The sequence below is a fragment of the Rutidosis leptorrhynchoides genome, chromosome 10, assembly GCF_046630445.1.
Source record: "Rutidosis leptorrhynchoides isolate AG116_Rl617_1_P2 chromosome 10, CSIRO_AGI_Rlap_v1, whole genome shotgun sequence".
NCBI classification, from domain to species: domain Eukaryota; kingdom Viridiplantae; phylum Streptophyta; class Magnoliopsida; order Asterales; family Asteraceae; genus Rutidosis; species Rutidosis leptorrhynchoides.
Window position 1 is genome coordinate 330,251,894 of NC_092342.1, and position 26,598 is coordinate 330,278,491.

Here is a 26,598-nt window from a genome sequence, read left to right on the forward strand (position 1 = left end):
AAAACTACCTTATTCGAATGTTTAAACTTGAAATCACTAGAACATAGTTTAGTTAATTCTAAACTTGTTCGCAAACAAAAGTTAATCCTTCTAACTTGACTTTTAAAATCAACTAAACACATGTTATATATCTATATGATATGCTAACTTAATGATTTTAAACCTGGAAACACGAAAAACACCGTAAAACCGGACATACGCTGTCGTAGTAACACGGGCTGTTTTGGGTTTGATAATTAAAAACTATGATAAACTTTGATTTAAAAGTTGTTCTTCTGGGAAAAATGATTTTTCTTATGAAAATGAAACTATATCCAAAAATCATGGTTAAACTCAAAGTGGAAGTATGTTTTTTAAAATGGTCATCAAGACGTCGTTCTTTCGACTGAAATGACTACCTCTTACAAAAACGACTTGTAACTTATATTTCTGACTATAAACCTATATTTTTTATGTTTAGATTCATAAAATAGAGTTCAATATGAAACCATAGCAATTTGATTCACTCAAAACGGATTTAAAACGAAGAAGTTATGGGTAAAACAAAATTGGATATTTTTTTATTGTTGTAAGCTACGGGAAATATTGTAACGATTCTATACAAATCATATCCTAGCTAACTTATATTGTATTATACATGTATTATAATATTGTGACACCGCTAATTTTTTTTTTTTAAATACGTGGCGGAAGCATAATATTAATTAAATACGATATCAACATTTGTACAAACCGATGTCACGTGTCATTAAAACAAATTACATATTAACCGGAAAAGAAGTAAATACATTCTTTTTTCAAAAGTACACGGTTCATATTCTAAAAGACCACATCAGAGTTAACCCTGTCAAACATAACATCATCATGCCCGTCTTCTCCCAAAAGCACTATCTACAAAAGCTAACAACCTGCAGGGAGTAGATGGAGGGGAATTAGCATGAAGCTAAGTGAGTACGACTAACTACAGGCCATAGCATACATAAGTGTTATACTAATCATGTCACAATAGTCTAACACACAAACATCACCCACGTGCCGTCTACAGAGACTCTGGTGTCTCGGCCAAACCATTAACCACCAGCTGATCGGACTGGGGCTTACCAGAAGTTCCTCCACCACAGTATGTATATACATAATCCACACGCGACGGACGCGTCATTCACATATATATACACCACGGCTGTCTAGGCTACCACAGAGGAACCCAACCCGCAGGTTGATCTCTCCTACCGAGGCTACCACACAATAGGGACGCACTGGGTTCCAGCAGACAAGCATCAACTAACATGCAGTCATCACAAGAACTAACTAACCACAACAATAAGTATATCTAACAAGCATGACAATCATAATATAACATGCTTCTATATACTATATTCTCCAGTTAGTCCCACTCACCGATTACCAGCAAACGAAAAGGTGTTCAGCTATCTAATCACTGAACCTTCTCTTTCTCCTTTTCTCCTGAGAAATACATATACACGAGTTAGTTTATGTCCATAAACACCAAATAACACAATACAGAAAATTTTGTCAGAAAACTGTCCGCTAAAAATTTTCTCCTTAACACTTATGCACTTTCAAAATTTACATCATAAACATCAAAATACAAACGGGCAGCATAACGGCTAAAAATCAACACTTTGGTAAAATATTCTGCCCTGGAGACTCAGTCAGTCTACTGACTCTTACAGTCGATCGACTGTCGACACAACCGGTCGACTGACCTTCCCAGTCGGTCGATCCATTTGGTATTACATCAATCGGCCGAAGGTAAATCTCAGTTGGTCGGTTCACTCAACAGTCGGTCGGTTGTTTGTCAATCGGTCGGTCCACTACCTCAGTCGGTCGACTGTCGACCGACAGTCGGCCGAGTGTGTTCATCTTCATCAGAAACTGAACACAGGCTACGGACTTCACGATGAAATCCTCAAATCTCGATCTAGAGCTCGTTTTAAACACCAAAATCGACCACAACTTGTTCACTACTTGTTATGGACTCAAAACCCATAACAATTTGACCATAACAACACTTAAATCACTTGTTTTGACACAAATTTACACTTTTATGAAAACTAACACAAAACCTTAAATTTCTCAAAGATTAGAGCATGAAAAGCTATGAATCTTACCTTGTTAGAATCAGTAAATCACAAGGAACACAAAGATATGAACAATTTGAGCTCTAAAACAAGAATCAAGGATTAGGGTTTGAAGTAGGTGAGGAAGATGAAGAACGGGTGTGTTTGGGAATTTTCTAGAAATGGGAAGAAGGACACAGCCCACTAGTCACTTAATTTAGGTTAATTTCCCACACTGTGCAACACACGGGTATTTATCAGTTATCTGATATCTTTCGTACAACATTTGGCAACCCAAACAGAGTCCAAATTAAATAAACAAACTTGTTCTGTGACCCTTGTCACAAACTGGTCCCAACCACATCATTATTTAATAGTAAATATTAAATAAAAAATAAAAGCATATAATAACGCAATACAAACTTAAGGGCAATCTAGTAATCTTACATCTAGGCCCGATTGAGGATGTTACAAATATATTATGTAATCTTGGGATACCATAGACACGTATGCAAATGTTTTGACATATCATATCGACCCATGTATATATATTATTTGGAACAACCATAGACACTCTATATGCAGTAATGTTGGAGTTAGCTATACATAGTTGAGGTTGATTCCAAAAATATATATACTTTGAGTTGTGATCTAGCCTGAGACGTGTATACACTGGGTCGTGGATTGATTCAAGATAATATATATCAATTTATTTCTGTACATCTAACTTTGGACAACTAGTTGTAGGTTACTAACAAGGACAGCTGACTTAATAAACTTAAAACATCAAAATGTATTAAAAGTGTTGTAAATATATTTTGAACATACTTTGATATATATGTACATATTTGTTATAGGTTCGTGAATCGACCAGTGGCCAAGTCTTACTTCCCGACGAAGTAAAAATCTGTAAAAGTGAGTTATAGTCCCACTTTTAAAATCTAATATTTTTGGGATGAGAATACATGCAGCTTTATAAATGTTTTACAAAATAGACACAAGTACATGAAACTACTTTCTATGGTTGAATGATCGAAGCCGAATATGCCCCTTTTTGCTTGGTAGCCTAAGAATTAGGGAACATCACTAATTTTGAGAATTAGTGCACGCCTAATTGACGCGAATCCTAAAGATAGATCTATTGGGCCTAACAAAACCCATTCAAAGTACCGGATGCTTTAGTACTTCGAGTTTTATATCATGTCCGATGGATGTCCCGGAATGATGGGGATATTCTCATATGCATCTTGTTAATGTCGGTTACCAGGTGTTCACCATATGAATGATTTTTTTATCTCTATGTATGGGATGTGTATTGAAATATGAAATCTTGTGATCTATTATTACGATTTGATAAATATATAGGTTAAACCTATAACTCACCAACATTTTTGTTGACGTTTAAAGCATGTTTATTCTCAGGTGATTATTAAGAGCTTCCGCTGTTGCATGCTAATATATGGACAAGATTTGGAGTCAGCATGCTTGTATTATATTGTTTAAAACTGCATTCAAAATTTACTTTGTTGTAACATATTAAAATTGTAAACCAATATGTATTGGTAGTGTGTAAGTGTGATATTTTTAGATTATCATTTCTGATAATCTATGTGGTGTCCTTTTAACCTTGTCGATAAAATAAAGGTTATGGTTTGTTTTAAAAACGAATGTAGTCTTTGAAAAATATCTCATATAGAGGTCAAAACCTCGCAACGAAATCAATTAATATGGAACGTTTATAATCAATATGAACGGGACATTTCAGGGTATGACCTAAACCCCCAAAACGAAAAACATCAGATACATAACCTATTACATCGAACATCAAATCAAAATAATACATTAGTTGTTCTTGATCTGCAATCGATTTCCTCTTAAGATCAAACCCCATTTCTTCTCAGCAATCTTGATGGCATTTGAACCCTTAACAATCAGGGTTGTTAACTTCAGCTTGATCCCTCCAATTATAATTTGCACCAGCTCCATTTCTTTCCTCTTCTTATCCTTGAAGAATCTACAATTCCTTTCTTGTCAGATGTGATAAACAGTAGCAACCACAGTGAGATGATTAATAATGTCCCAAATTTGATTCCTGAATGGATATCTAGCAAGAGAATTTATGATTTCATTCAGAGAATTCGAAAGACCCATAAAGAGCAGAAGCTTTTTAGATTCATTCCATACATTCTTAGAGAAGGTACATTCGAAGAATAAGTGTTGAACCGAATCTTCACATCTACCACATAACTCACATTTGAAGCTTTTGGTAGGATACCATTTCATAAGTTTGTCTTGAGTAGTAAGTCTGTCCAATTTAGCCAACCATAAGATAAATGCATGTTTGGGATTAGCTTGAGGATACCATATCACATGGTGCCATGAAACCTTTAGATTAATAGCTTTTAAATCTTCCCAAGCTTGACTGGTTTTGTAAGGAACAAACTTGCCTTTATTAATAGACCATAGAACAGTACCATCATTTGTAACATGAACATGCTGCTTAATTCTATCTCTCATACTTAGGAGTTGTTTCCAACCCCAACTATCACATGGTTTATATTCTACTTCCCAGATAGATTTGCCTTTAAGCTTTACAATATTAACCCAATTGTACCAAAGAGAATCCTTCTTTGCAACAAGCTTCCATAATTTCTTTATAAGAAGAACATCATTCCATTTTGTAATGGTTTAAGGCCAAGCCCACCTTGATCTTTAGGAGTGCAGACTATCTTCCAAGCAACCTTAGCCTTGATATTATTGCCATTGCCTTGACCCCATAAGAAGGTTTTAACAATTCTTTCAATAACTTTGATGACAGTATTGGGAAACTTATACACTGATGCCCAGTAGATATGCATTGATGACAGGACAGAAGCAATAAGTTGCAATTTACCAGCATAAGATAAGTGTTTAGCCCTCCAATTATCAATTCTTTTCTTGATTCTGTCTATAATCTCTTTACAATCTGCAACTCCCAATCTCTTAGCCAAAAGAGGAACACCAAGGTATTTAACTGGAAACTTACCTACTGTAAAAGGAAGAATCTGTATGATTTCATTTTGTATGTTCCTGTTTACACTGCCAAAAAATATTGTGCTCTTATTGATGTTAGGCAGAAGACCAGAAGCAAGACAGAAATCATCTGTCAAGGTTATTAAAAAATATTGTGCTCTTATTGATGTTAGGCAGAAGACCAGAAGCAAGACAGAAATCATCTAAAACTTTTTTAATAACCTTGACAGACTTAATATCCCCATGGAAAAATACCAAGAGGTCATCAGCAAAACACACATGTGTAAGTCTCATACCCTTGCAACCCATATGAAATTTAAAATCTTTGCTTTCTGCAGTCCTCTTTGCAAGAATCAAACTAAGGATTTCCATAACCAATGTGAACAGATAAGGGGATATGGGTCACCCTGTCTCAGCCCTCTACCACCACTAAAATAACCTTTAATCTCATTGTTAATGCATATAAAGAACTTTGTAGTGGTTACACATTTCATAACCCATCCAATCATCTTATCATGAAATCCAAATTTAATTAAAATATCATTCAAAAATCTCCAACTCACAGTATCATATGCTTTTTGCAGATCTATCTTCAATGCACATTTCTTGGAGCCTGCAGCCCTATTATATCCTTTAAGAAGTTCCTGTGTTACCAGAATACTGTCTTGAATTGCCTTCCCAGGAATGAATGCACTCTGGTTTAAATTCACCAGCTTTTCAGGACCTTGTTTCATTCTGTTCACCAAAATCTTACTAATGACCTTATAAATCACATTGCAGCATGCTATGGGCCTAAAATTAGAAACTTTACATGGGGTATCAATTTTGGGGATCAATGAAATCAAGGTTGCATTAACTCCTCCAATCAGTTCACCTTTTATAAAGAATTCTCTTATGGCTTTACAAACATCATTACCCACAATGACCCAAGCCTTTCTAAAAAATTGGGAAGTAAATCCATCAGGCCCTGCAGCTTTATCACTATCAATATCAAACACAGCTTGTTTAATCTCATCATCAGTCACCTCTCTAACCATGTGATTAGCTTCAATTTCAATAAGCTTCTTTGAGAAAATGTCCCCTAAATCTTCAATAGGTTTAACTGTATCAGTTTTGCCCAAAAAAAGTTTTGAAATGGTTAACAAACTGATCAGCAACATCATCCCCATAATACCTAATGCCATTTTCATTATAGATACTTTCAACTCTAGCCTTTTGCTTTCTGCTCTTTAAGATTTGATGAAAGTATTTAGTATTTTTATCACCTTCACTTAACCACTTTATTTTTTATTTTTGTTGAAGGATCAAAAATTCTCCATGCTTGGCATTTTCATACTCAAGAAGAATCTTTGTGGCTTTATCTTTAATGGCAGAGTCATGAGGGTGACTATCAATCTGAATTTGAATATCTTTTAACTCTTGCTTCAAAGTATTAACTCTAACAAAGGTATCTCCATTTATCCAGTTTAACTGTTTTAAATCTTTTTTCAACCCCTTTAGCTTTTTGAGAAGACAATACATATCACATCCCACATACTGATTTTCCCTCCCCTTTTGAACAATAGGAATAAACTCCCCCCTTTCAGAAATATAATTCATAAACCTAAAAGATTTTGGTTTATTTATGATATAACCGGGAATGCACAGGATTGCAGGGCTATGATCAGAAATGATGTAAAGCAAGAAAATAACATGAGCTTGAGGAATGCAATTCATCACAGCATCATTAACCAAGATTCTATCTAACTTTTTCAGGGTCCCACATCTAGGGTTTTTCAATGATTTAGTCCAGGTAAAGTGACAACCAGTACTCCTTATATCTTCAACTTCAATTTGATTTTTGCATTCATTAAACTCATTCATCTCACTTGTTACTAATGAGCTACCAGATGAATGTTCACCAAGAAATCTGGTCACATTAAAATCCCCTAATATAAACCAAGGTCTGTTATTCACCATCCTTTGTTGAACAAGAAGGTCATTCCAAAGGTGAATCCTATCTTTACCTTTATTACATGCATATACACAACTACAGTAGAATCTTTCCTTGGTACTTATAACCTCCACCAAGCAGAAAATAACTTGTTTAGAACAGTTAATTGACATAACTTGAACTTTATTCTCATCCCATCCAACAATAATCCTACAGCTATTGAGACTGTAGCTAATATTGGACCGCCACTTCCATTTATTAAACACATTAGAACAAACATTATCAATGTTATTCTTTTTTTAAGTGAGTTTCAAGGACAATGGATACACTCAACTTTTTATCCCTTATTAAATTCTTTACTGCAGATTATTTATCCAAAGTACTCATACCTCTAATATTTCATATAGCCAATCTAAATTCTTTTTTGCAATCCATTGAATTAAGAAAGAATACTATCATCCATCTCCATAACCGAAATACCCTTTACTAATAAAATAATGGTGTGAATAGGAAAATCATACTTTCTATTGATATATACTGTACTACGTATATAATTTAATTTAATTTAGTATTATGCTTTATATAATGTTTTGTTTGTAATTGTATTTGTATGTTATTTACAAATAAACAACACAAAACTGATGGGGCCTTTTCTGAATTTCCCCACTAGAAACGCAAAGCTTCAAATTTAACACCTGACAGTCAAAAACGTACACTGTCTCCACCTGACAGTCACCAGCCTTCACCGTTTATTTATGGTAACGCGCAGTAAGAAAAGCATGAACCTTGCAACCAAACACCCCCTATAACGTTCTACGCACTCGTCTTCCCAATTGATACAGTAAACTCTAAAATCGAAATTAACAAGAAGATATCGCACAAGACTTGGAGCACCGACCGCCGCTGCTCGTAAGGATGAAAAAGCTGCTCGTCGTGCCGGTGCTGAGATCGAGACTGTACCGAAAGGTTATTATTCAATTTATTTTACTTGTTTCTTTACGTACAAGTCTACGTTAGTATTAAAATCCATCTCTATATTAATTTAGGAATTAGGTTTTCAGAAATATGTTTTTGATGATTTTACTCTCGTCAGCTTTTAATTTGTGTTGTGGAAGTGAAGAATTTGTGTGTCTACATTGTTAATCTGTGTATGTACGTGTTATTTGTGTATTGATCATATAGCTAGGTTTTTGGTTGTCAGATATTTGATGCTGGCGAGCTTAATCTATTAGCACGTTTATGTGTTTTCACATGTTAAACTTATATATTGTTAGGGCTTGAATTGAGCTAGCGTTTTGATTTTTCAAAATTCCGTTTCCTATTGTTTAGCTCATATGTGTTTCTGAAGAGCTAATTGTGTCTTCTCGTATCATTGTGTTGCTGGTCTAGTGGTAATGAGCAATACCTCTTTGTTAGAGGTTGGGAGTTCGATTCACTAGGGCGACAACATTGCACAAAATGATATCCCTGATCTTGAATTCCATTCCACCCAAGGTCGCCTTTCGCACATCGCGTTGTGGGGAGGGGGGTTTTACCGGCCATGCCCTCGGATTGGTCCGGATTTCCTCCAGGGCAACAGTTGTGGACGGGTTATGCAACTGCGGGAGATGTTTGCGTGAGTGGTTTAGTCCCACTGGGAGATCCCAAACTGCTGTTTAAAAAATAAAAAATTGTGTCTTCTCGTGAGCGTTTTTAGATATGGATGCCTTTTTGAATTATATTCAGGTGGCAGGGTGGGAGAGCTTCTTGGACAAGGTGTACATTAAAGTCAGGTATTTTTTGTTTGAAATGAACTATGTGTATGTGTCTCCTGTTCCTGATAATCATCTCTGATCTGTTTGGTACTTTATCTAGTTTTTATTGGTCACTATAATTAATTATTTTTACAAGTGCGTTGTAACTTTAGTGCTTAACTAGGTTCGGAAGCCCGCGGGTTGCTGCGGTTCTCAATGTTTTTGTCATAACGTTTTTGCAATAACGTGTTTTGACAAAACATTTGTTGTACGCATTTAGCGTTGATTATTTACTCATTTATCTCCACTACAAATTTATAGACATTTATTTTTATTATGTTTTTGAGAGCAAAATATATGAAAAATGAAAGGATTTATACTCCGTAATATTGCAGTATTTTTTCGATTAAAAAAAGTTGGAAGATGCAACGGCCAACTGAACTTCGTATTTGGTAGCCACATGATTTGGTCAACAATTACTTTACTACTTTGTCTTACCCTTTTACTCTCGATTAATCGAATAGGTGGTTTCGGTCGTGAGATAAAAAATTAGTTTTCCAACCCGATATCATATTTCGCTGCGGGATGATTTTGATCGCTTAACGATAAGTTAATTATACGTAAAAGGAAAACGGTTACCGGTAATATTAACATACTCTTCTAAAGTTTATATAGAGTATAATATAAGAATTTAATTTAATTGATGTTCGAAATATAAATCTTTACAATTTTATATAGGTTCAATGTTTTGTGTAACAAATATTGAAGCTAAAAAAAGAATTTAAAGTGGTAATGTTTATAACTTAGAGGTTCAGTTTGTCATTTTCATCGTAAATGGGGGTGTAAATAAAAAAAATAAAGTAAAATGGGTTGATTTCATCCACATATCCATCCTACCTTATCTTTAGTACTCCGTATTCTCTCCTTTAACAGCTTATTATCCTCTCCACCGATCTTTCCCAATTTTCCATTCTCATTTTCACTACCATTATAATATCTTACACTAAAATCATTAAAAAAAAATCAAGAAAAATTATATCGATGGTTGCGGTTGACTCGGTGGTTTCCAGTAGTTCCGACCACCTGAACTCGATTTAGTTTTTGGGTTTTTCTAACACCCCACTCTCAATAGAGTTGTACTATTGGTATGGTTAGTTGTACCGTGTGCATATTTAGTTGTAATATATATGTGAATAGCTAGTTGTACTCAAGAATGCAGGTAAGAAAAAAATTATTATTTTTGATGTTTTTTTACAATAGTAAGGTGTTGGCCGACGGAGAAGGTCGACGACGGCGTCGGCTGTTGTGATCGTAACTGTTGCCGGAAGTAGCTTTCCACCGCCACTTTCGTGGTGTGTTGGGCTATTGTAGTTGTTCTCCTACAGGAGGTCCAGCGCTTGACATTTATCAGAGCCACGGTCGTGAAAAACCCGACTCAAAACTTGACTTTTCAGGTATGTGTTTTTTCTAACCACTACCAAACCGTCCTATGTTCAGATTTGTTTATTGAACGGTTGATTTTTAGATTTGTTTTTGTTCCTTTAATATATATGTTTATTTTTTTTTCCCCATTAAATCAGACAATTGGGTGGACTCGTGAGGTATTTGATATGCTGGGTGTCTTTTAAGTTTTCAGGTATGTTTATATATTTCATCAAACACTAAATTGCCCTTTGTTCCGGAAGTTTGTCTCATGTGTGGATCTGGATGTTTTTTCTTTAGATCAGATTTGATGGTGGTTGAAAGTTGTGGACGGTGACGGTCGTAGCCGGCCGTGAAATCGGCGGTGGTAGGTGGCAGTGCATGGTGGTGTAAAGTGGCTGATGGTGGCGGTTGCAGGTGGTTGGTGGACATGTGTGATGACCTGGAAATTTCTGACCAAATTTAAACTTAATCTTTGTATGATTAACATTTTCGACATGATAAGCAAAGTCTGTAAAACTGAATCTCAAAATTTTTGAACTACTTTTATATATTTAAATACCTTTCGGTTGTTTTCGACGATTCGCGAACAATTATATGTAAATAGATACATATATACTATAACTTGAAAAGGTAACAATGTATTAATTATTTGATACCGTACATTAAACTTATTGGTTTAAATATCTATTTGAATATATATGATAAGTTGAAATATTTATTATTAAAATTTATTTATAAATAACTTCCAATGTGTATTTAAAAACTGATTTATATATATTAAAAAGATATATACATATATATAATTTTAAGTTATTTAGTAAACGATAGTAACATTTTCAAATTGCTACAGTACCCAAAATGCTACAGTGTTTTTGAAAATCACTATTTGCTACAGTGAAATTGACTTTGCTACAGTGAATTGCTACAGTAAAAATTGACTTTGCTACAGTAACTTTGCTACAGTGGTATATTTTATGGATGATTTAAGACTATATTTTGACAAAGGTACGATTCACGAAACGTAAAGTACAAGTTTTCTCAGCGTACGAAAGGGCGTTCGAAAAACCGGAACCGGGACATAAGTCGAGTGACAACGTACGACTTATCGGAACAAAAATTACAAGTCAACTATGCACGTGAATTTAATATAATATATAATTAATTAATTTAAATTATATATATTATATTTATATTTTATTATGTCGACAAATGTTAGGACAAAAACAATGTGAGCTGTCCCTGGTCCTCATGAGAGTCGCATGGCCAGAAGGCCATTTCCATGCGAGTCGCATGACTCCAGATTTCAGGCCAGGTTCTATAAATTGCAACATTTTCTGCCGAGTAAAGAAAGAAAAAAAAACACACACATACATATTACTCCGTATTTATTTTATTTATTATTTATATTATTATTATTATTATTATTATTATTAATAAGATTATTATTAATCTTATTATTTTTTTTTATTATTAGTGTTATTATTTTTGCGATACAAAAATAATAATGTACATCAAATATTACGACGGAGTGCTGTCCAAGTAATTTTCAAAACGAGTTTCCGAGCGAGCTAGAGCTAAGGAAAATATGGGTTATTGCCAAGGAAATTATGGGTAATGTTCGGGGGTATTTTTGTGAATCAAACCTCGTGTTTATCATCTCAGATGCGTCTACGTGCTTTCCTGCAATATAGTATATCAATATTAAACAGTGAGTTTCATATGATCCCTTTTACTCTCTACATTTTTGGGCTGAGAATACATGCAAATGCTTTATTAACCGATATACAATATTTATATGCGTGAGTTTCATTGATCCCTTTTTAATTGCTTTTGCAATCTATATTTTTGGGCTGAGAATACATGCACTTTATTTTAAACACAATGGATACAAGTACATACTAAATTCTACACTGAGTTTGAACCGAAAATCCCTTAGCTTTGGTAACTAGTAACTGCCAGTTATAAGAACTGGTGGGCGCGAGTAGTAGTATATGGATCCACAGGGCTTGACATCCCCGTCCGAGCTAGAGCGCTAGCCTTTTAACGGACGTATGCTATTTGAGAAGCGTACACGTTGGTTTGCGTGTATTATTAAGATGATTATACAAAGGGTACAAATTATATATACGTTAAAGTTTAGTTACCAGGGTGCTCAATTTCGTAGAATATTTTGATAAACGTTTCTGGATGAAACAACTGAAATCTTGTGATCCACTTTTATATAATCTATTGATAAACGTTTCTGGATGAAACAACTGAAATCTTGTGATCCACTTTTATATAATCTATTGATAAACGTTTCTGGATGAAACAACTGAAATCTTGTGATCCACTTTTATATACAGATTATGCGAAACACTAAAACTATGAACTCACCAACCTTTGTGTTGACACTTGTTAGCATGTTTATTCTCAGGTTCCCTAGAAGTCTTCCGCTGTTTGCTTATGTGTTAGACAAGCTATGTGCATGGAGTCATACATGGCATATTTTTCAAGGAAACGTTGCATTCACCAAATCATCACCATGTATCTTATTTTGACTGCATTGTCAACGGAAGTACTATTGTAAACTATTATTTACAGTGATTGTATATATGTAGAAATTATCAGATGTCGAAAACCTTTGATTTAAATATTCATTTATGGTGTGCCTTTTTAAAAGAATGCAATGTTTACAAAACGTATCATATAGAGGTCAAATACCTCGCAATGAAATCAATGAATGACGTATTGTCCATATGGATTTGGAGCGATCGTCACAACATGGAATACTGGTGTAGATGGAAAAGAGACCCAAAAATTAATAAGTTCATGGTTTTTTTTTTTTTTTTGAATATATGTAAGAAGACGAATATTAACTGGTGGTCGTTGTATAAAATCAGAAGATTAAATAAATTATCTCCAAAAAAAAAAAAAAAAAACCAAACAAAAACCACTACTGTAGCTACAGTGTTTTTGGGGTATGTGGCGGGTTATGATTGGAGGGTGGTGTCCATATTTAGTATATAGTATAATAATTAGGTCTGACCTAGAGGTCTAACCTACTTAGTTTGCATATTCTGATTTGAACCTACAGATTTCTGTAGGAACCTCTGGAAATAATTAAGTATATTCTGTTATTGTTAATCATCTCTGATTTGTTTGGTAGTTTATTTGGTTGTCATTGCTCAATATATTTAATTATTTTTACCAAGTGTGTTGTAAGTTTAGTGTTTAATTGGTTAAGGTCTAACCTACTTAGTGTAGCGACCCGACAAAATCGTCATTGATGGCGCCGCTAACTTAGGTCCCGTTACGTGGTCGTAGTCCCTATATGAGACTCGTTTGACCAAAATTATGTCGCATTCATTTGAAAAGTACAAGACTTGCAAAGTTTAGTTTACCAAACGGTTCGACAACAAGTTTAAGTTTACAAAAGTATAATGTATAAATGAAATAAACTTGTGACATAATATAAGTTGAAAATCACGGTGGCTATAAATAGCGTAAGTATGTAAACAAAAGTTTGAATCCAAAGGTGTTATCACTAGCGTATGTATGTATGTATGTATGCTTGACCCCAAGCAAGAAATCAGAGTGTATACATGCATGCTTGACTCCAAGCAAGTATGAGTGTACGCGGAAGCATGTATCAAATAGCCAAGTATGAACCTGAGAAACATATAGAAAACTATCAACGAAAACGTTGGTGAAATCATAGGTGTTTTAGTAAACGTTGTATTTGAACCACAAGATTTAATATAAGATGATTATCAAAATCATTTGCATTCCAAAGTTGTTATTTGTTTCGCGGGCACCCAATTATCAAACTTAACTGTTTTGTACCTTGTTACGTAGTGTTATAACATACACTATACTCGAAAATATATTTCATCCGCTAACGGTAGCGAACCGTCCGAATGAGGCTCGTCAAGCCTATGTGATCACATAATATAAGTTCTCGTTTACACCCTGCAAGTGTAACTAATGATAATTGAATTGAGGATTTTTGTTCAAACCCGTACGTGGAATGTTCGTTTTCGTACTTGTGTTTAAAGTGTAAAAGTATGATACGTATATGTTTCTCATCCCATAGTTTAAAGCATAAAAATTGTTTTAAAGATGGGACTATGATCTCACCTCGAGTGCACGAGTATAAAAGTATTTCACAAAGTAAACGTGTGCATGATAGTTGCTTAGCCTTGACCTAAACAAGTAGGTTGTATTAATTAACCGGTTATGACACAAGGTCGGGCGAAATGTGTTCAGTTAGTCCTATGGCTCGTTACGACTCGATTAGTATAGCATGTGAATCATGTTGTCAAGTTTCATGCAAAAATCAAGTATAAAATACGATTAAAACGATTGCATAAGTGTTTGGTTAAGTTTGACTAAAAGTCAAACTTGGTCAAAGTCAAAGTCAACGGGGTCAGGTCGGGTATCCGACAATTTTCCCACGATGAGAAAGTATATATAAACATGTTTGCCAAGTTTCATGTTAATCGGAGTTACGAGTAAGCGGGGGTGAAAGTGTGAAAAACAAAAAGAAATTGGGGCAGGCCCAAATGGCGCGCCGCTCCAATTTTGGCGCGCCGCTCCATTTAACTGATCTGCAAGTCTGGCAGTTTTCACACTCATCCAACTTCAAATACACATAAATCATAAACCGTAAACATCCAAAACAAGTATCTTATATCGTTGGAAAGGTATTTTGATAAGGAATACAACTAACCACTTTTCATCAAGCAAAAACATCATTTACAATAACCGAAAATCTCGTCAAGTGATCATTAAATGTTCAAAATCATCGTTTCAAGTTTACAAAATGCATTTTAAGATTCGGGAATCCAATTCACACATGTGATATGCCGTTTTGAAGGTAATGAAACATACATTACAACTAAACACTTATCAATAACATTAACAAGCATTCAATGCATCAAAAGTTCGTTTTAAAGCTATCAAACCCTAACCAAACTTCATAAACTCATTAATCATGTTCTTGAAGTTTTATTACTCAACCTACGCATCAAAACGAAGCTAGTGATACTAGTAACACAATTAAAACATGAACTTTAACAATTTAACAACATTAACTCATCCAAAATCAAAGATTAAGCACACCCATTTCAAATGTTCAAACTAGTTACTCAAAACAACAAATCGAGCAAATAAAACATATATTCATGTTATACACGAACCATAGACACTAACTAACATCATTTCAAGTCAAAAACACGAATTTAGAGAAATCTAGAGTTTTTAGAAAGTTACCCAAACGAGATGAAATTAGTACCAAAATGTATAGGATGAAGAGAGGATCACGAATATGTAATTTGTTTTGATGTTTGCCTCTTGATCCGGATTTAGATGATGATTTTTGTGAGTTGGGTGTTTAAGTTCAAAAATGGAAGATGAGAAAGGAGAGAAAAGAGATGAGGAGGTGAGTGGAAGTGAATGGGTGGATGAGGTGGGTTGACTAGTTGACCTAGTCAACTAGTTTGCCCACTTGGCAACCTCGGTCCCTCAAGTTTCAAAGCGGGTGCGGGAATTATCCAAACGAATATTTTAAAAACGCTCGAGTAAACGAGTGACGTTATAATTAAATAATGAGAATATTATGAACGTTTGTCAACGGAATCTACGAATTTAAATAACGAAAGATATTATTTAAAAAAAAAAGATAGTGTTAAAAATAAATTTAACGGAAAAACGCGGGATGTTAAATTACCTACACCTTAAAAGAAATTTCGTCCCGAAATTTAGTTGGAAGTATTAGTTGTTGTTTCTTCTTCGAAACCTTGCGTTGCAAATTCTACGGATATGTGAAGGTACTTCCTTGGGCATTTCAACGAACTTTGACAGTCGGGATTTTTACGTTGGTTTAAAGTTTGGTTTCACGATTTATAGTTTCAACCGGTCCTCCTAGGAAGTGAAGTTTATCGTTGATAGTAAGTTCATCGAAGAGGATAACAAGTTCTTGTTTCGCAAGACACGCCTTTAAGTTTGATACACAGAATGTAGGATGAACGGTATTTGTTTGAGTCAGAAGTTTGAAGCGGTAAGCAACGGGCACAACACGCCCCAAGATTTCAAAAGGACTAAAAATATCGCGGATTTAGCTTTCTACGTTTCCGAAACGGACTACACCTTTTCAAGGTGCGACTTTTAACGTTACGCGGTTTCCCACATGGAATTAGAAAGGTTTACGTCTAACATTGGCATAGCTCCTTTGGCAACTACGGGCCGTCTCGAGCCTTTCTCGGATTTGAACGATCTTAACGGTTACTTCATGAATGAGTTCGGGTCCGGTGGTTTGCTTGTCACCTACTTCGGTTCAACGATTAAGAAAACGACAATTATGGCTATATGAGTTCTCGAAAGGTGTGGCGTTAATACTCAGATGAAAATTATTGTAGTAAGAGGATTCGGCTAAAGGCAAATACTTTTCTCAAGTAAATTTGAAGTCGATAACGCAAATTCGTATTATGGTTTCCAAGGTTTGAATCGTATGTTTGCTTGGTCCTTCGGGTTGTGGTTGATGTGTTGTACTCAGGTCTAAACGTGGTCCCGAGGCTTTTTGTAAGGCACTCCGAAATCTAGAAGTGAAACGAGGATCTCGATCCGAAATGAGGTACAGTTCTGTAAGGTATATTCGAACAAGTTTGTTAGGACTTGAAAACGTTTGTTGGAACAAGTTTCTGTTTCTCAAGAATTTCGGGCCGCGGAAAGTTTATCGGTTTCCGAAAACGTTCGTTAGGACTATTCACCCTCGAGGCGAATACTAGCTTAATGTGGAGAGTCTCTCTCTCCGTTGAGAATTTAGAATAAAGATTTCCTTAAACGGAAGTACGAGTTTAAGGCGAGAGAAGTTTCCGTCTCGATGTGAGCATAACAAGCATATTGTAGTTCGTCGATAAAACTGTGTGAAAACGAGATGGTATACACGTATAGCATATGGTTGAAGTCGAAAGAATTTGTCATTCATTCGGAAGCATAAGTATGGTTCGATAATAATCGACGATGTGTCCCGGGTATGGTTGTTATCAATATTCTCGGAGTTTTCGGATGTTCAAACAAAAAAAATGAAGTCATGTACATGGCACATGGTGATGATTAGGTTGATCGAGTCCAACCACCATCACGTGTCATTAGAACTTTGGTATGACTTACTATAATATAACCACGTTGATCGAGTGTCGTTATATTATACTAACTGATGTCGTAGCGTGGGGGTACGAAATAGTTTATATTTTACTAGGAAAAACTATTAAATACGATACATTTTTACACAAGTTTTAATTATTTATTTACAAAATGGATATACCTAAACCTTGCTACAACACTATAGGCAGTGTACCTAATCGTAGAGTAGTATAGTTTTTAGTAAGTCCGGTTCATTCCACAGGGAACGGGCTTATTGCACACTATATTTTAAACAATTATATTCGTACAAAATATATTATATTAATAATATATAAAAGGGGGTTTTACCGTTTAATGACCGGTTTGTCGATTTTATATTTTAAACGAAGCGTAAAGTAAATGACGATATTTAACTAACAATATAAAATAAATAACAATAAATAAAATGACAATAAATAAAAGTACGAGGAAAAATGAAATAAAATATATTATGCTTATTTAAGCTTCCGTAACCATGATGTTTGACGTTTTGATTATTTATTACCCTGGGTTAATTGTCCTTTGTCCTGGATTATTTGATAAGTCCATCTGGTTTTTATCCATAACAGTCCATCAGTCATAAATATAAAGTGCGAGTATCCTCGTCAAATTATTCTTATACCCGAAGTCAAATATTCCAACTAATTGGGGACTTAAACTGTAACAAGGTTTTAATACTTTGTTTAATAATTACATCAGGATATCAACTGCGTGTAATCCAAGGTTTTAACACTTTGTTATCAATTATGCCAAGTGTCCTTGTACATAATTTCACCCCTGTTTTAATAATTCTAGTGACTATTAATCCATTCCCGTGTCCGGTTAAATGAACGATTATTCGTACATATAAATACCCCGCCCATCGTGTCCGATCGAGTGTATATGGTTATTTATAGGTACGTCCAATTGTAAATCTTTATATTAAAATTAACAAACTATCATTTAGCTAAACAAATATAAAGCCCATTAATAGCCCATAGTCTAATTTCCACAAGTGTCGTTCTTTTGTCCAAACCCCAATTATGGTACAAAGCCCAATTACCCAGTTTTAGATATTTTTAGCCCAACATCATGATTACTTCGGATTAAATAAGCATAATAATAACTTAGCTACGAGACATTAATGTAAAAAGGAGAACATAACTTACATTGAGTATTTATCGCGTAGTGTTACACGGTCAGAATTTCGACTTCAAAACCCGTAAAATAACTTTTACATAACCCGAACTAATCTAATATAACACTAATCTATACTATATATATATATATATATATATATATATATATATATATATATATATATATATATATATATATATATATATATATATATATATATATATATATATATATATATATATATTTATTTATATTATACTACAGAGTATTATTATTATTTATTATATATTTACTCGCAGAATTCGTGACCTTTTATAGGCATTTTGGAATTTGGCAGCTCCGCGAGTCGTGGAGTTTTTGGCCTTCAAACTCCGCGAGTCGTGGAGTTTGAAAATCCAGCTCACAAACTTTTGGCTCCTAGCTTGTCGACATAATAAATATATAAATATAAAATATAAATAATTAATATAATTATTTATATATTATATTATATTCTTGTGCATAGCTGACTTGTAATTTTTGATCCGTTGCGTCGGGCGTTGATAGTTGACTCATGTCCCGGTTCCGGATTTTCGAACGTCCTTGCGTACAATTTAATATCTTGTACTTTGCGTTTTGTAACTTGTACTCTTGTCATTTTTAGACGTTTTTCATTAATAAATTGAACTTTTTGAATTGTATCTTGTACATTTGAGCTTATTGGACGTTTGTGTCTTCAAATCTTCGTTTTCGCCTTTTGTCTTCGCATTTATTTATTTAAACAATTACAATGAAAATATAATACAATTACATATGAAAACCTATTATTTAGGAGGGATATTGCTATGAAATATATGTTCCTTTTTAGCCTTATCACTAACTCATACCTCCATTCCCACATCACTCCATAGACTCAAGTTCGTATAATCGTGAAGATTTAAAATGTAAAAAGTATAGTGACATCACTAACGTGACTCGTATTGAATCGAAAGAATTTGCGCAACTCTAAAGAAGCGTTCCCCGAGGGAAGTGTATAAATGATTGTTCACGTCAATGCGGTTCAAGTCAAACAATAATGTCTTTAAGCACGAAAAGAGTAAGGAATCGTGATAACGAATAGTACGTAACCGTAGTGATAATTTGTTATGACGATACTCATCTAGAGTAGTGATGGTAGTAACAAGAAGTGGTAGATAGCAAGGAACACCGGTGTGACACCAATAGTAAGTTGAAATTGTGGCGAATAACAATCTGGGAGACAGAGTTCCCGAACAAGTGTGACTAATGAAGTCGTCATCATCCTTACGCGTATGAATCATGAATTCACGTGTGTTATGAGAAAGTGGCATAATACGAATTCGTATGATGAAAGCTTGGTACCATTAAGAAGTTTGCCTAAGAATGATTCAAGTATAATGCACAAGTAGTCAAGTAAGTGCATCTATAGCAAATGTATGTCAGAATGCAATGGCTAACTATCCGGTTGTAGTCTAGATTCACTAATGCGTCCTAACGACTCTGTCAGACACACTAATGCACATCCTAGATCCCTACAACCAACGCTCTGATACCATCTGTAGCGACCCGACAAAATCGTCATTGACGGCGCCGCTAACTTAGGTCCCGTTACGTGGTCGTAGTCCCTATATGAGACTCGTTTGACCAAAATTATGTCGCATTCATTTGAAAAGTACAAGACTTGCAAAGTTTAGTTTACCAAACGGTTCGACAACAAGTTTAAGTTTACAAAAGTATAATGTATAAATGAAATAAACTTGCGACATAATATAAGTTGAAAATCACGGTGGCTATAAATAGCGTAAGTATGTAAACAAAAGTTTGAATCCAAAGGTGCTATCACTAGCGTATGTATGTATGTATGCTTGACCCAAGCAAGAAATCAGAGTGTATGCATGCATGCTTGACTCCAAGCAAGTATGAGTGTACGCGGAAGCATGTATCAAATAGCCAAGTATGAACCTGAGAAACATATAGAAAACTGTCAACGAAAATGTTGGTGAAATCATAGGTGTTTTAGTAAACGTTGTATTTGAACCACAAGATTTAATATAAGATGATTATCAAAATCATTTGCATTCCAAAGTTGTTATTTGTTTCGCGGGCACCCAATTATCAAACTTAACTATTTTGTACCTTGTTACGTAGTGTTTGAACATACACTATACTCGAAAATATATTTCATTCGCTAACGGTAGCGAACCGTCCGAATGAGGCTCGTCAAGCCCATGTGATCACATAATATAAGTTCTCGTTTACACCCTGCAAGTGTAACTAATGATAATTGAATTGAGGATTTTTGTTCAAACCCGTACGTGGAATGTTCGTTTTCATACTTGTGTTCAAAGTGTAAAAGTATGATACGTATATGTTTCTCATCCCATAGTTTAAAGCATAAAAATTGTTTTAAAGATGAGACTATGATCTCACCTCGAGTGCACGAGTATAAAAGTACTTCACAAAGTAAATATGTGCATGATAGTTGCTTAGCCTTGACCTAAACAAGTAAGTTGTATTAATTAACCGGTTATGACACAAGGTCGGGCGAAATGTGTTCAATTAGTCCTATGGCTCGTTACGACTCGATTAGTATAGCATGTGAATCACGTTGTCAAGTTTCATACAAGAATCAAGTATAAAATACGATTAAAACGATTGCATAAGTGTTTGATTAAGTTTGACTAATAGTCAAACTTGGTCAAAGTCAAAGTCAACGGGGTCGGGTCGGGTATCCGACAATTTTTCCACGATGAGAAAGTATATATAAACATGTTTGCCAAGTTTCATGTTAATCGGAGTTACGAGTAAGCGGGGGTGAAAGTGTGAAAAACAAAAAGAAATTGGGGCAGGCCCAAATGGCGCGCCGCTCCAATTTTGGCGCGCCGCTCCATTTAACTGATCTGCAAGTCTGGCAATTTTCACACTCAAGCACGAATCCAACTTCAAATACACATAAATCAAAAACCGTAAACATCCAAAACAAGTATCTTATATCGTTGGAAAGGTATTTTGATAAGGAATACAACTAACCACTTTTCATCAAGCAAAAACATCATTTACAATAGCCGAAAATCTCGTCAAGTGATCATTAAATGTTCAAAATCATCGTTTCAAGTTTACAAAATGCATTTTAAGATTCGGGAATCCAATTCACACATGTGATATGCCGTTTTGAAGGTAATGAAACATACATTACAACTAAACACTTATCAATAATATTAACAAGCATTCAATGCATCAAAAGTTCGTTTTAAAGCTATCAAACCCTAACCAAACTTCATAAACTCATTAATCATGTTCTTGAAGTTTTATTACTCAACCTACGCATCAAAATGAAGCTAGTGATACTAGTAACACAATTAAAACATGAACTTTAACAATTTAACAACATTAACTCATCCAAAATTAAAGATTAAGCACACCCATTTCAAATGTTCAAACTAGTTACTCAAAACAACAAATCGAGCAAACAAAACATATATTCATGTTATACACGAGCCATAGACACTAACTAACATCATTTCAAGTCAAAAACACGAATTTAGAGAAATCTAGAGTTTTTAGGAAGTTACCCAAACGAGATGAAATTGGTACCAAAATGTAGAGGATGAAGAGAGGATCACGAATATGTAATTTGTTTTGATGTTTGCATCTTGATCCGGATTTAGATGATGATTTTTGTGAGTTGAGTGTTTAAGTTCAAAAATGGAAGATGAGGAAGGAGAGAAAAGAGATGAGGAGGTGAGTGGAAGTGAATGAGTGGATGAGGTGGGTTGACTAGTTGACCTAGTCAACTAGTTTGCCCACTTGACAACCTCAGTCCCTCAAGTTTCAAAGTGGGTGCGGGAATTATCCAAACGAATATTTTAAAAACGCTCGAGTAAACGAGTGATGTTATAATTAAATAACGAGAATATTATGAACGTTTGTCAACAGAATCTACGAATTTAAATAACGAAAGATATTATTTAAAAAAAAGATAGTGTTAAAAATAAATTTAACGGAAAAACGCGGGATGTTACACTTAGTTTGCATATTCTGATTTGAACCTACTGATTTCTGTATGAACCTCGGGAAAGGAGAAGGAAAATGACATACCAGTTGCTCATCAGCCTACAACTTCTAAGTACTACAACTTCTATATATTGTACACTTAATATGTGCCATGCTTATAGACGTTCCCAATATGGAAGCAATGAGTCACTGTTATAGGGATCAGTATGCTAACTATAGAGTAATAAGCAAGACACTCAGAAGTTTATACTAAACAAGTTTCACCGAACCCCTCGAAAACCTAACAGATAACATTATGGTAGTAGCAACTCGGGCTCTTATAGAAGAAAAATATCAAGAGTCATATGATATCATCGAATCCCTAGGCATTTGGAAGGATCTTGTAAACCGTGAAATGATTTTAGAAATGCTTAAATAAAAATCTAGGAAGCAACTCTACAATCATACGTTATCAGGTGTTCGTTGTCATGTGCGCTAAGACTGGAAGAGCTTGCCAAAAGGTTTGACTTATCTAAAAGTCAAAAACTTTCAATAGTTAGTAAAGAGGTAATTTTATTTTTTACTTCATATAAAGCTAAAGTGTAAATATCATATTTACGTTGTATTACATATTATTAGGTGGATTTTCGAGAACAGTCTTATAAACATCAAACATCAGTTGAACCAATTGAAAGATTCAAGAATCATTAATACACAGCTCGAACAGGAATTTGAGTTGGAACGTTTGCAAAGGAGTTCTAAAAAAGAAGGGCATCAGCTGAACCATGCGGTTCATGATGTGATTGTGGATGATGACCATGGTTCATGATGTGATTGTGGATGATGACCAGGATGGCGATTTGGTGGTAACAATGCCACAATCTTTTAATACACCGGTCAAACGGGATGACAATTCTAAGGTACATATATTAATATATCAATTATATTGTTAATAAAGAGTTGTTAGGACTAATATAGTAATATATCAAATGCTCCAAGAACCGCGTGTTGAAAGGGAGGGAAGACGGTATATTGAGCGGAACAAGCAAGCGGTAATATTTTTTATATAACTGTTATGATTTTTGTTTCTATATATTTGGATTCTCTGCTAATATATTTTGTAGTGTGATCGCATGAAAAAGAAGAATATAAAATAGTTGAAAGAAAAGTTGAAGTTGATTGAAATTTTTAAGGAGAGATATTTAAAGGCTTAAGGAGGTGGTTCTAAATTATATAAACGAGTTAGATAATATAGAACTGAAGATTGCCGAATTGAAGAAAGTGAAGGAACGAAGGGGTATTATCAAATGAAATGTTGGTTGGCTTTGGTAAGAAGTATCAAGTTCAAGACTTGTTGGTGTTGCACAAATGAAAAGTTATGATTCATCCATCAATTTTACATTTGTCTGCTCAACCAAATTTGTTAATTAGAGGTGTACAGGTGGTTGGCTTGTGTTTGTATTGGGCGCATTTTTTTTTTTTTGCACTAATTTGGAAATTTGAGCTAAACAAATACACCAAACAAAAAGAAAATACTTGCGCCCAATATAAAAACACAAACCAACCATCTGCACACCTTTAATTAACAAATTTGAGCTAGCAGATCAAATTTAAAATTGATGAATAAATGATAACTTTTCATTTGTGCAACATCAAAAAGTCTTGAACTTGATACTTCTTACCATAGCCGACCAACATTTCATTAGATAGTACCATTCGTTCCTGCACTTCTTTAATTGGGCAATCTCCAGTTCTATATTATCCAAATCGTTTATATACTTTAGAACCACTTCCTTAAGCCTTTGAATACCTCTCATTGAAATTTTCAATCAACTTCAACTTTTCTTTCAAACTCTTATATATCCTTCTTTTTCATGCGATCAAGTTAAAAAAATATAGTACCACAATGAATCCCAAATATATAGAAACAAAAATCATAACTATTATAAAAAATAGTTACCGCTTGCTTGTTCTGCTCAATACATTGTGTTCTCTACTTCTCTCCCTTTCAACACGCGGTTCTTGAAATTTCCACAGCACCTGAAATATTACTAAAATATTACTATATTAGTCCAAGCAACGCTTCATTAACAATATAATTAATATATTGATATATATGTACCTTAGAATAGTCATCTTGTTTGACCGGTATATTAAAAGTTTATGGCATTATAGTCATCTTGTTTGACCGGTGTATTAAAAGTTTGTGGCATTACAACAACAACAAAATCTAATACTATATGTGTGGTATATGAGGAGGTGAGATGTAGACAATCATTCCCCTATCCATGGTTGCAAAACTCGGGCTACTCGGCCGATTTATCGGCGATAAGTCGGCAAAAGTGTGTCAGCGATAAATCGGCGGTCAACTCGCTAAAAAGTCGGTCAACCGCCGGTCAACGGCAGCCGGAAACTCAAGATCTTGCTGGAAACGAAAAAAGATGAGAAAGGAGGATAGGAAAAGGAAACAGAAGAGGAGAGAAGAAGGAATAACCTGAAACCAGTCACGAATTCAGGTGGCCGGAGAAGAAAAAGATGCCGGCGGTGACTTTTTTTTTTAACTTTTTAGGGTTTTTAACTTGAAGAAGCGCAGGTCAATTCACTTTTAGATCTGGTGTACAGGCATACTAACGTACATATCAGTGATACTTATATTTTAATTTCTTTTTCTTTTATTAAGTTACAATAACAACCCCTCAACTATTACCAAACTCTTAATAACAAGATAAACTTAATATGCACTCCTGAATCTTTAATTAAATGACAATAACAGCCCCTGTAATCTGTATATTATCAGAAAATATAGATTTATATTAAAAAGTCAACAAAAATCAACATCCGAGTTCTCCCCGAGTCGCCGAGAACTCCTCAAAAACCTCCCGCCGAGTTCTCCCCGAGTCGCGAGTTTTACAACCTTGCCCCTATCTTTATATCATTTATCCACCCAGAGTGATACACTTCAAGAAGTAGAGAAAGTTCTCCCTCTCTCTCTTCGACGGATAAAGAGATTGCTTCCGAATGGACTGCCTATAAGTAGGACCAATTTTTATTTTTATAATAAAGTTAAAATAAAATAAAAAGTTAAAACATGAGACGCCATGAAAATGGTAGGATCAAATTTCCATGGGTTTTAAATCCTGCACATTCAATTTAGGCTCTAAGCGGCAATCAAGTCGCCAGTAAATCGACGCTTGCTGTTGACTCAATTAGTAGAGCCATGCTACCACCAAATCGCCATTGTGATCATCATCTACAATCACATCATGAACCGCCTGGTTTAGTTCAGGACCTTTTCTTTTAGAATTTATCTGCAAACGTTCCACCTTGAATTCCCGTACGAGTTGTGTATTAATGATTCTTGAATCTTGCAATTGGTTCAGCTGGTTTTTGTAATACTGTTCTCGAAAATGCATCTAATAACATACAATACAACGTAAATATGATATTTACACTTTAACTTTATATGAAATATAAAATAAAAATACCTCTTTGCTAACTAATGAAAACTAAATGAAAGGACCAAACATATCAGAGATGATTATCAGTAACAGCATAAACATACACACAGTTCATTTCAAGTAAAAAAATACCTGACTTAACCCCAAAGGGGTAGTTGGGGGATGCTTGGAAATCTCCAAAAGACCCGAGTTCAATCTCCACCAACCTCATTTGGAGCCTTGCTTTTCCAAAAAAAAAAAAAAAAAAAAAAAATACCTGACTTTGAGGTACACCTTGTCCAAGAAGCTCATCCACCCTGCTACCTGAATATAATTCAGAAAGGCATTCATGTGCTTCCAAGATAAGCCCTACCCTAAACACACACAACCCGAGCTCATCTGAGTAACAATCAATCATGCCTCTCCGGAAAGAACCATGCCCTAACTTCCAGCATGGATTGTACGCCCTTTCTTCCTTTTCTTTGTTCTTTTTAACTTTTTCTTTTTAATTTGCACATTCAGTTACCTTTTGCTAATTAATAGACATTCTATGTATTGATTTTGTACTTTGTTAGTTTGATTTCTCGTAACTTTTTATTCCTAAAAGCTATAGATATAGATGAATGATAACACTCTACCCTAGGTTTGTTGGAATGATTATAGATGGAATTTCAGTGAGTACTAATAATAATACTAAATCAATT

General features: G+C 34.6%; 1 protein-coding gene and 1 long non-coding RNA gene across 2 annotated transcripts; one reads left to right on the forward strand and one right to left on the reverse strand.

Moving 5' to 3' along the window:
* Window positions 1-6,380: 6,380 nt before the first annotated feature.
* LOC139871349 (uncharacterized) lies at window positions 6,381-7,052 on the reverse strand. The gene has a single exon (XM_071859067.1). The coding sequence runs from the start codon at window positions 7,050-7,052 to the stop codon at window positions 6,381-6,383; it is 672 nt and encodes a 223-aa protein (XP_071715168.1).
* Window positions 7,053-7,725: 673 nt separating this feature from the next.
* On the forward strand, window positions 7,726-10,590 carry LOC139873523 (uncharacterized). Its single transcript, XR_011767369.1, has 4 exons — window positions 7,726-7,992; window positions 8,752-8,798; window positions 10,020-10,395; window positions 10,482-10,590. It is a non-coding gene; the product is annotated as an uncharacterized lncRNA (long non-coding RNA).
* The last annotated feature ends 16,008 nt before the right edge of the window (window positions 10,591-26,598 follow it).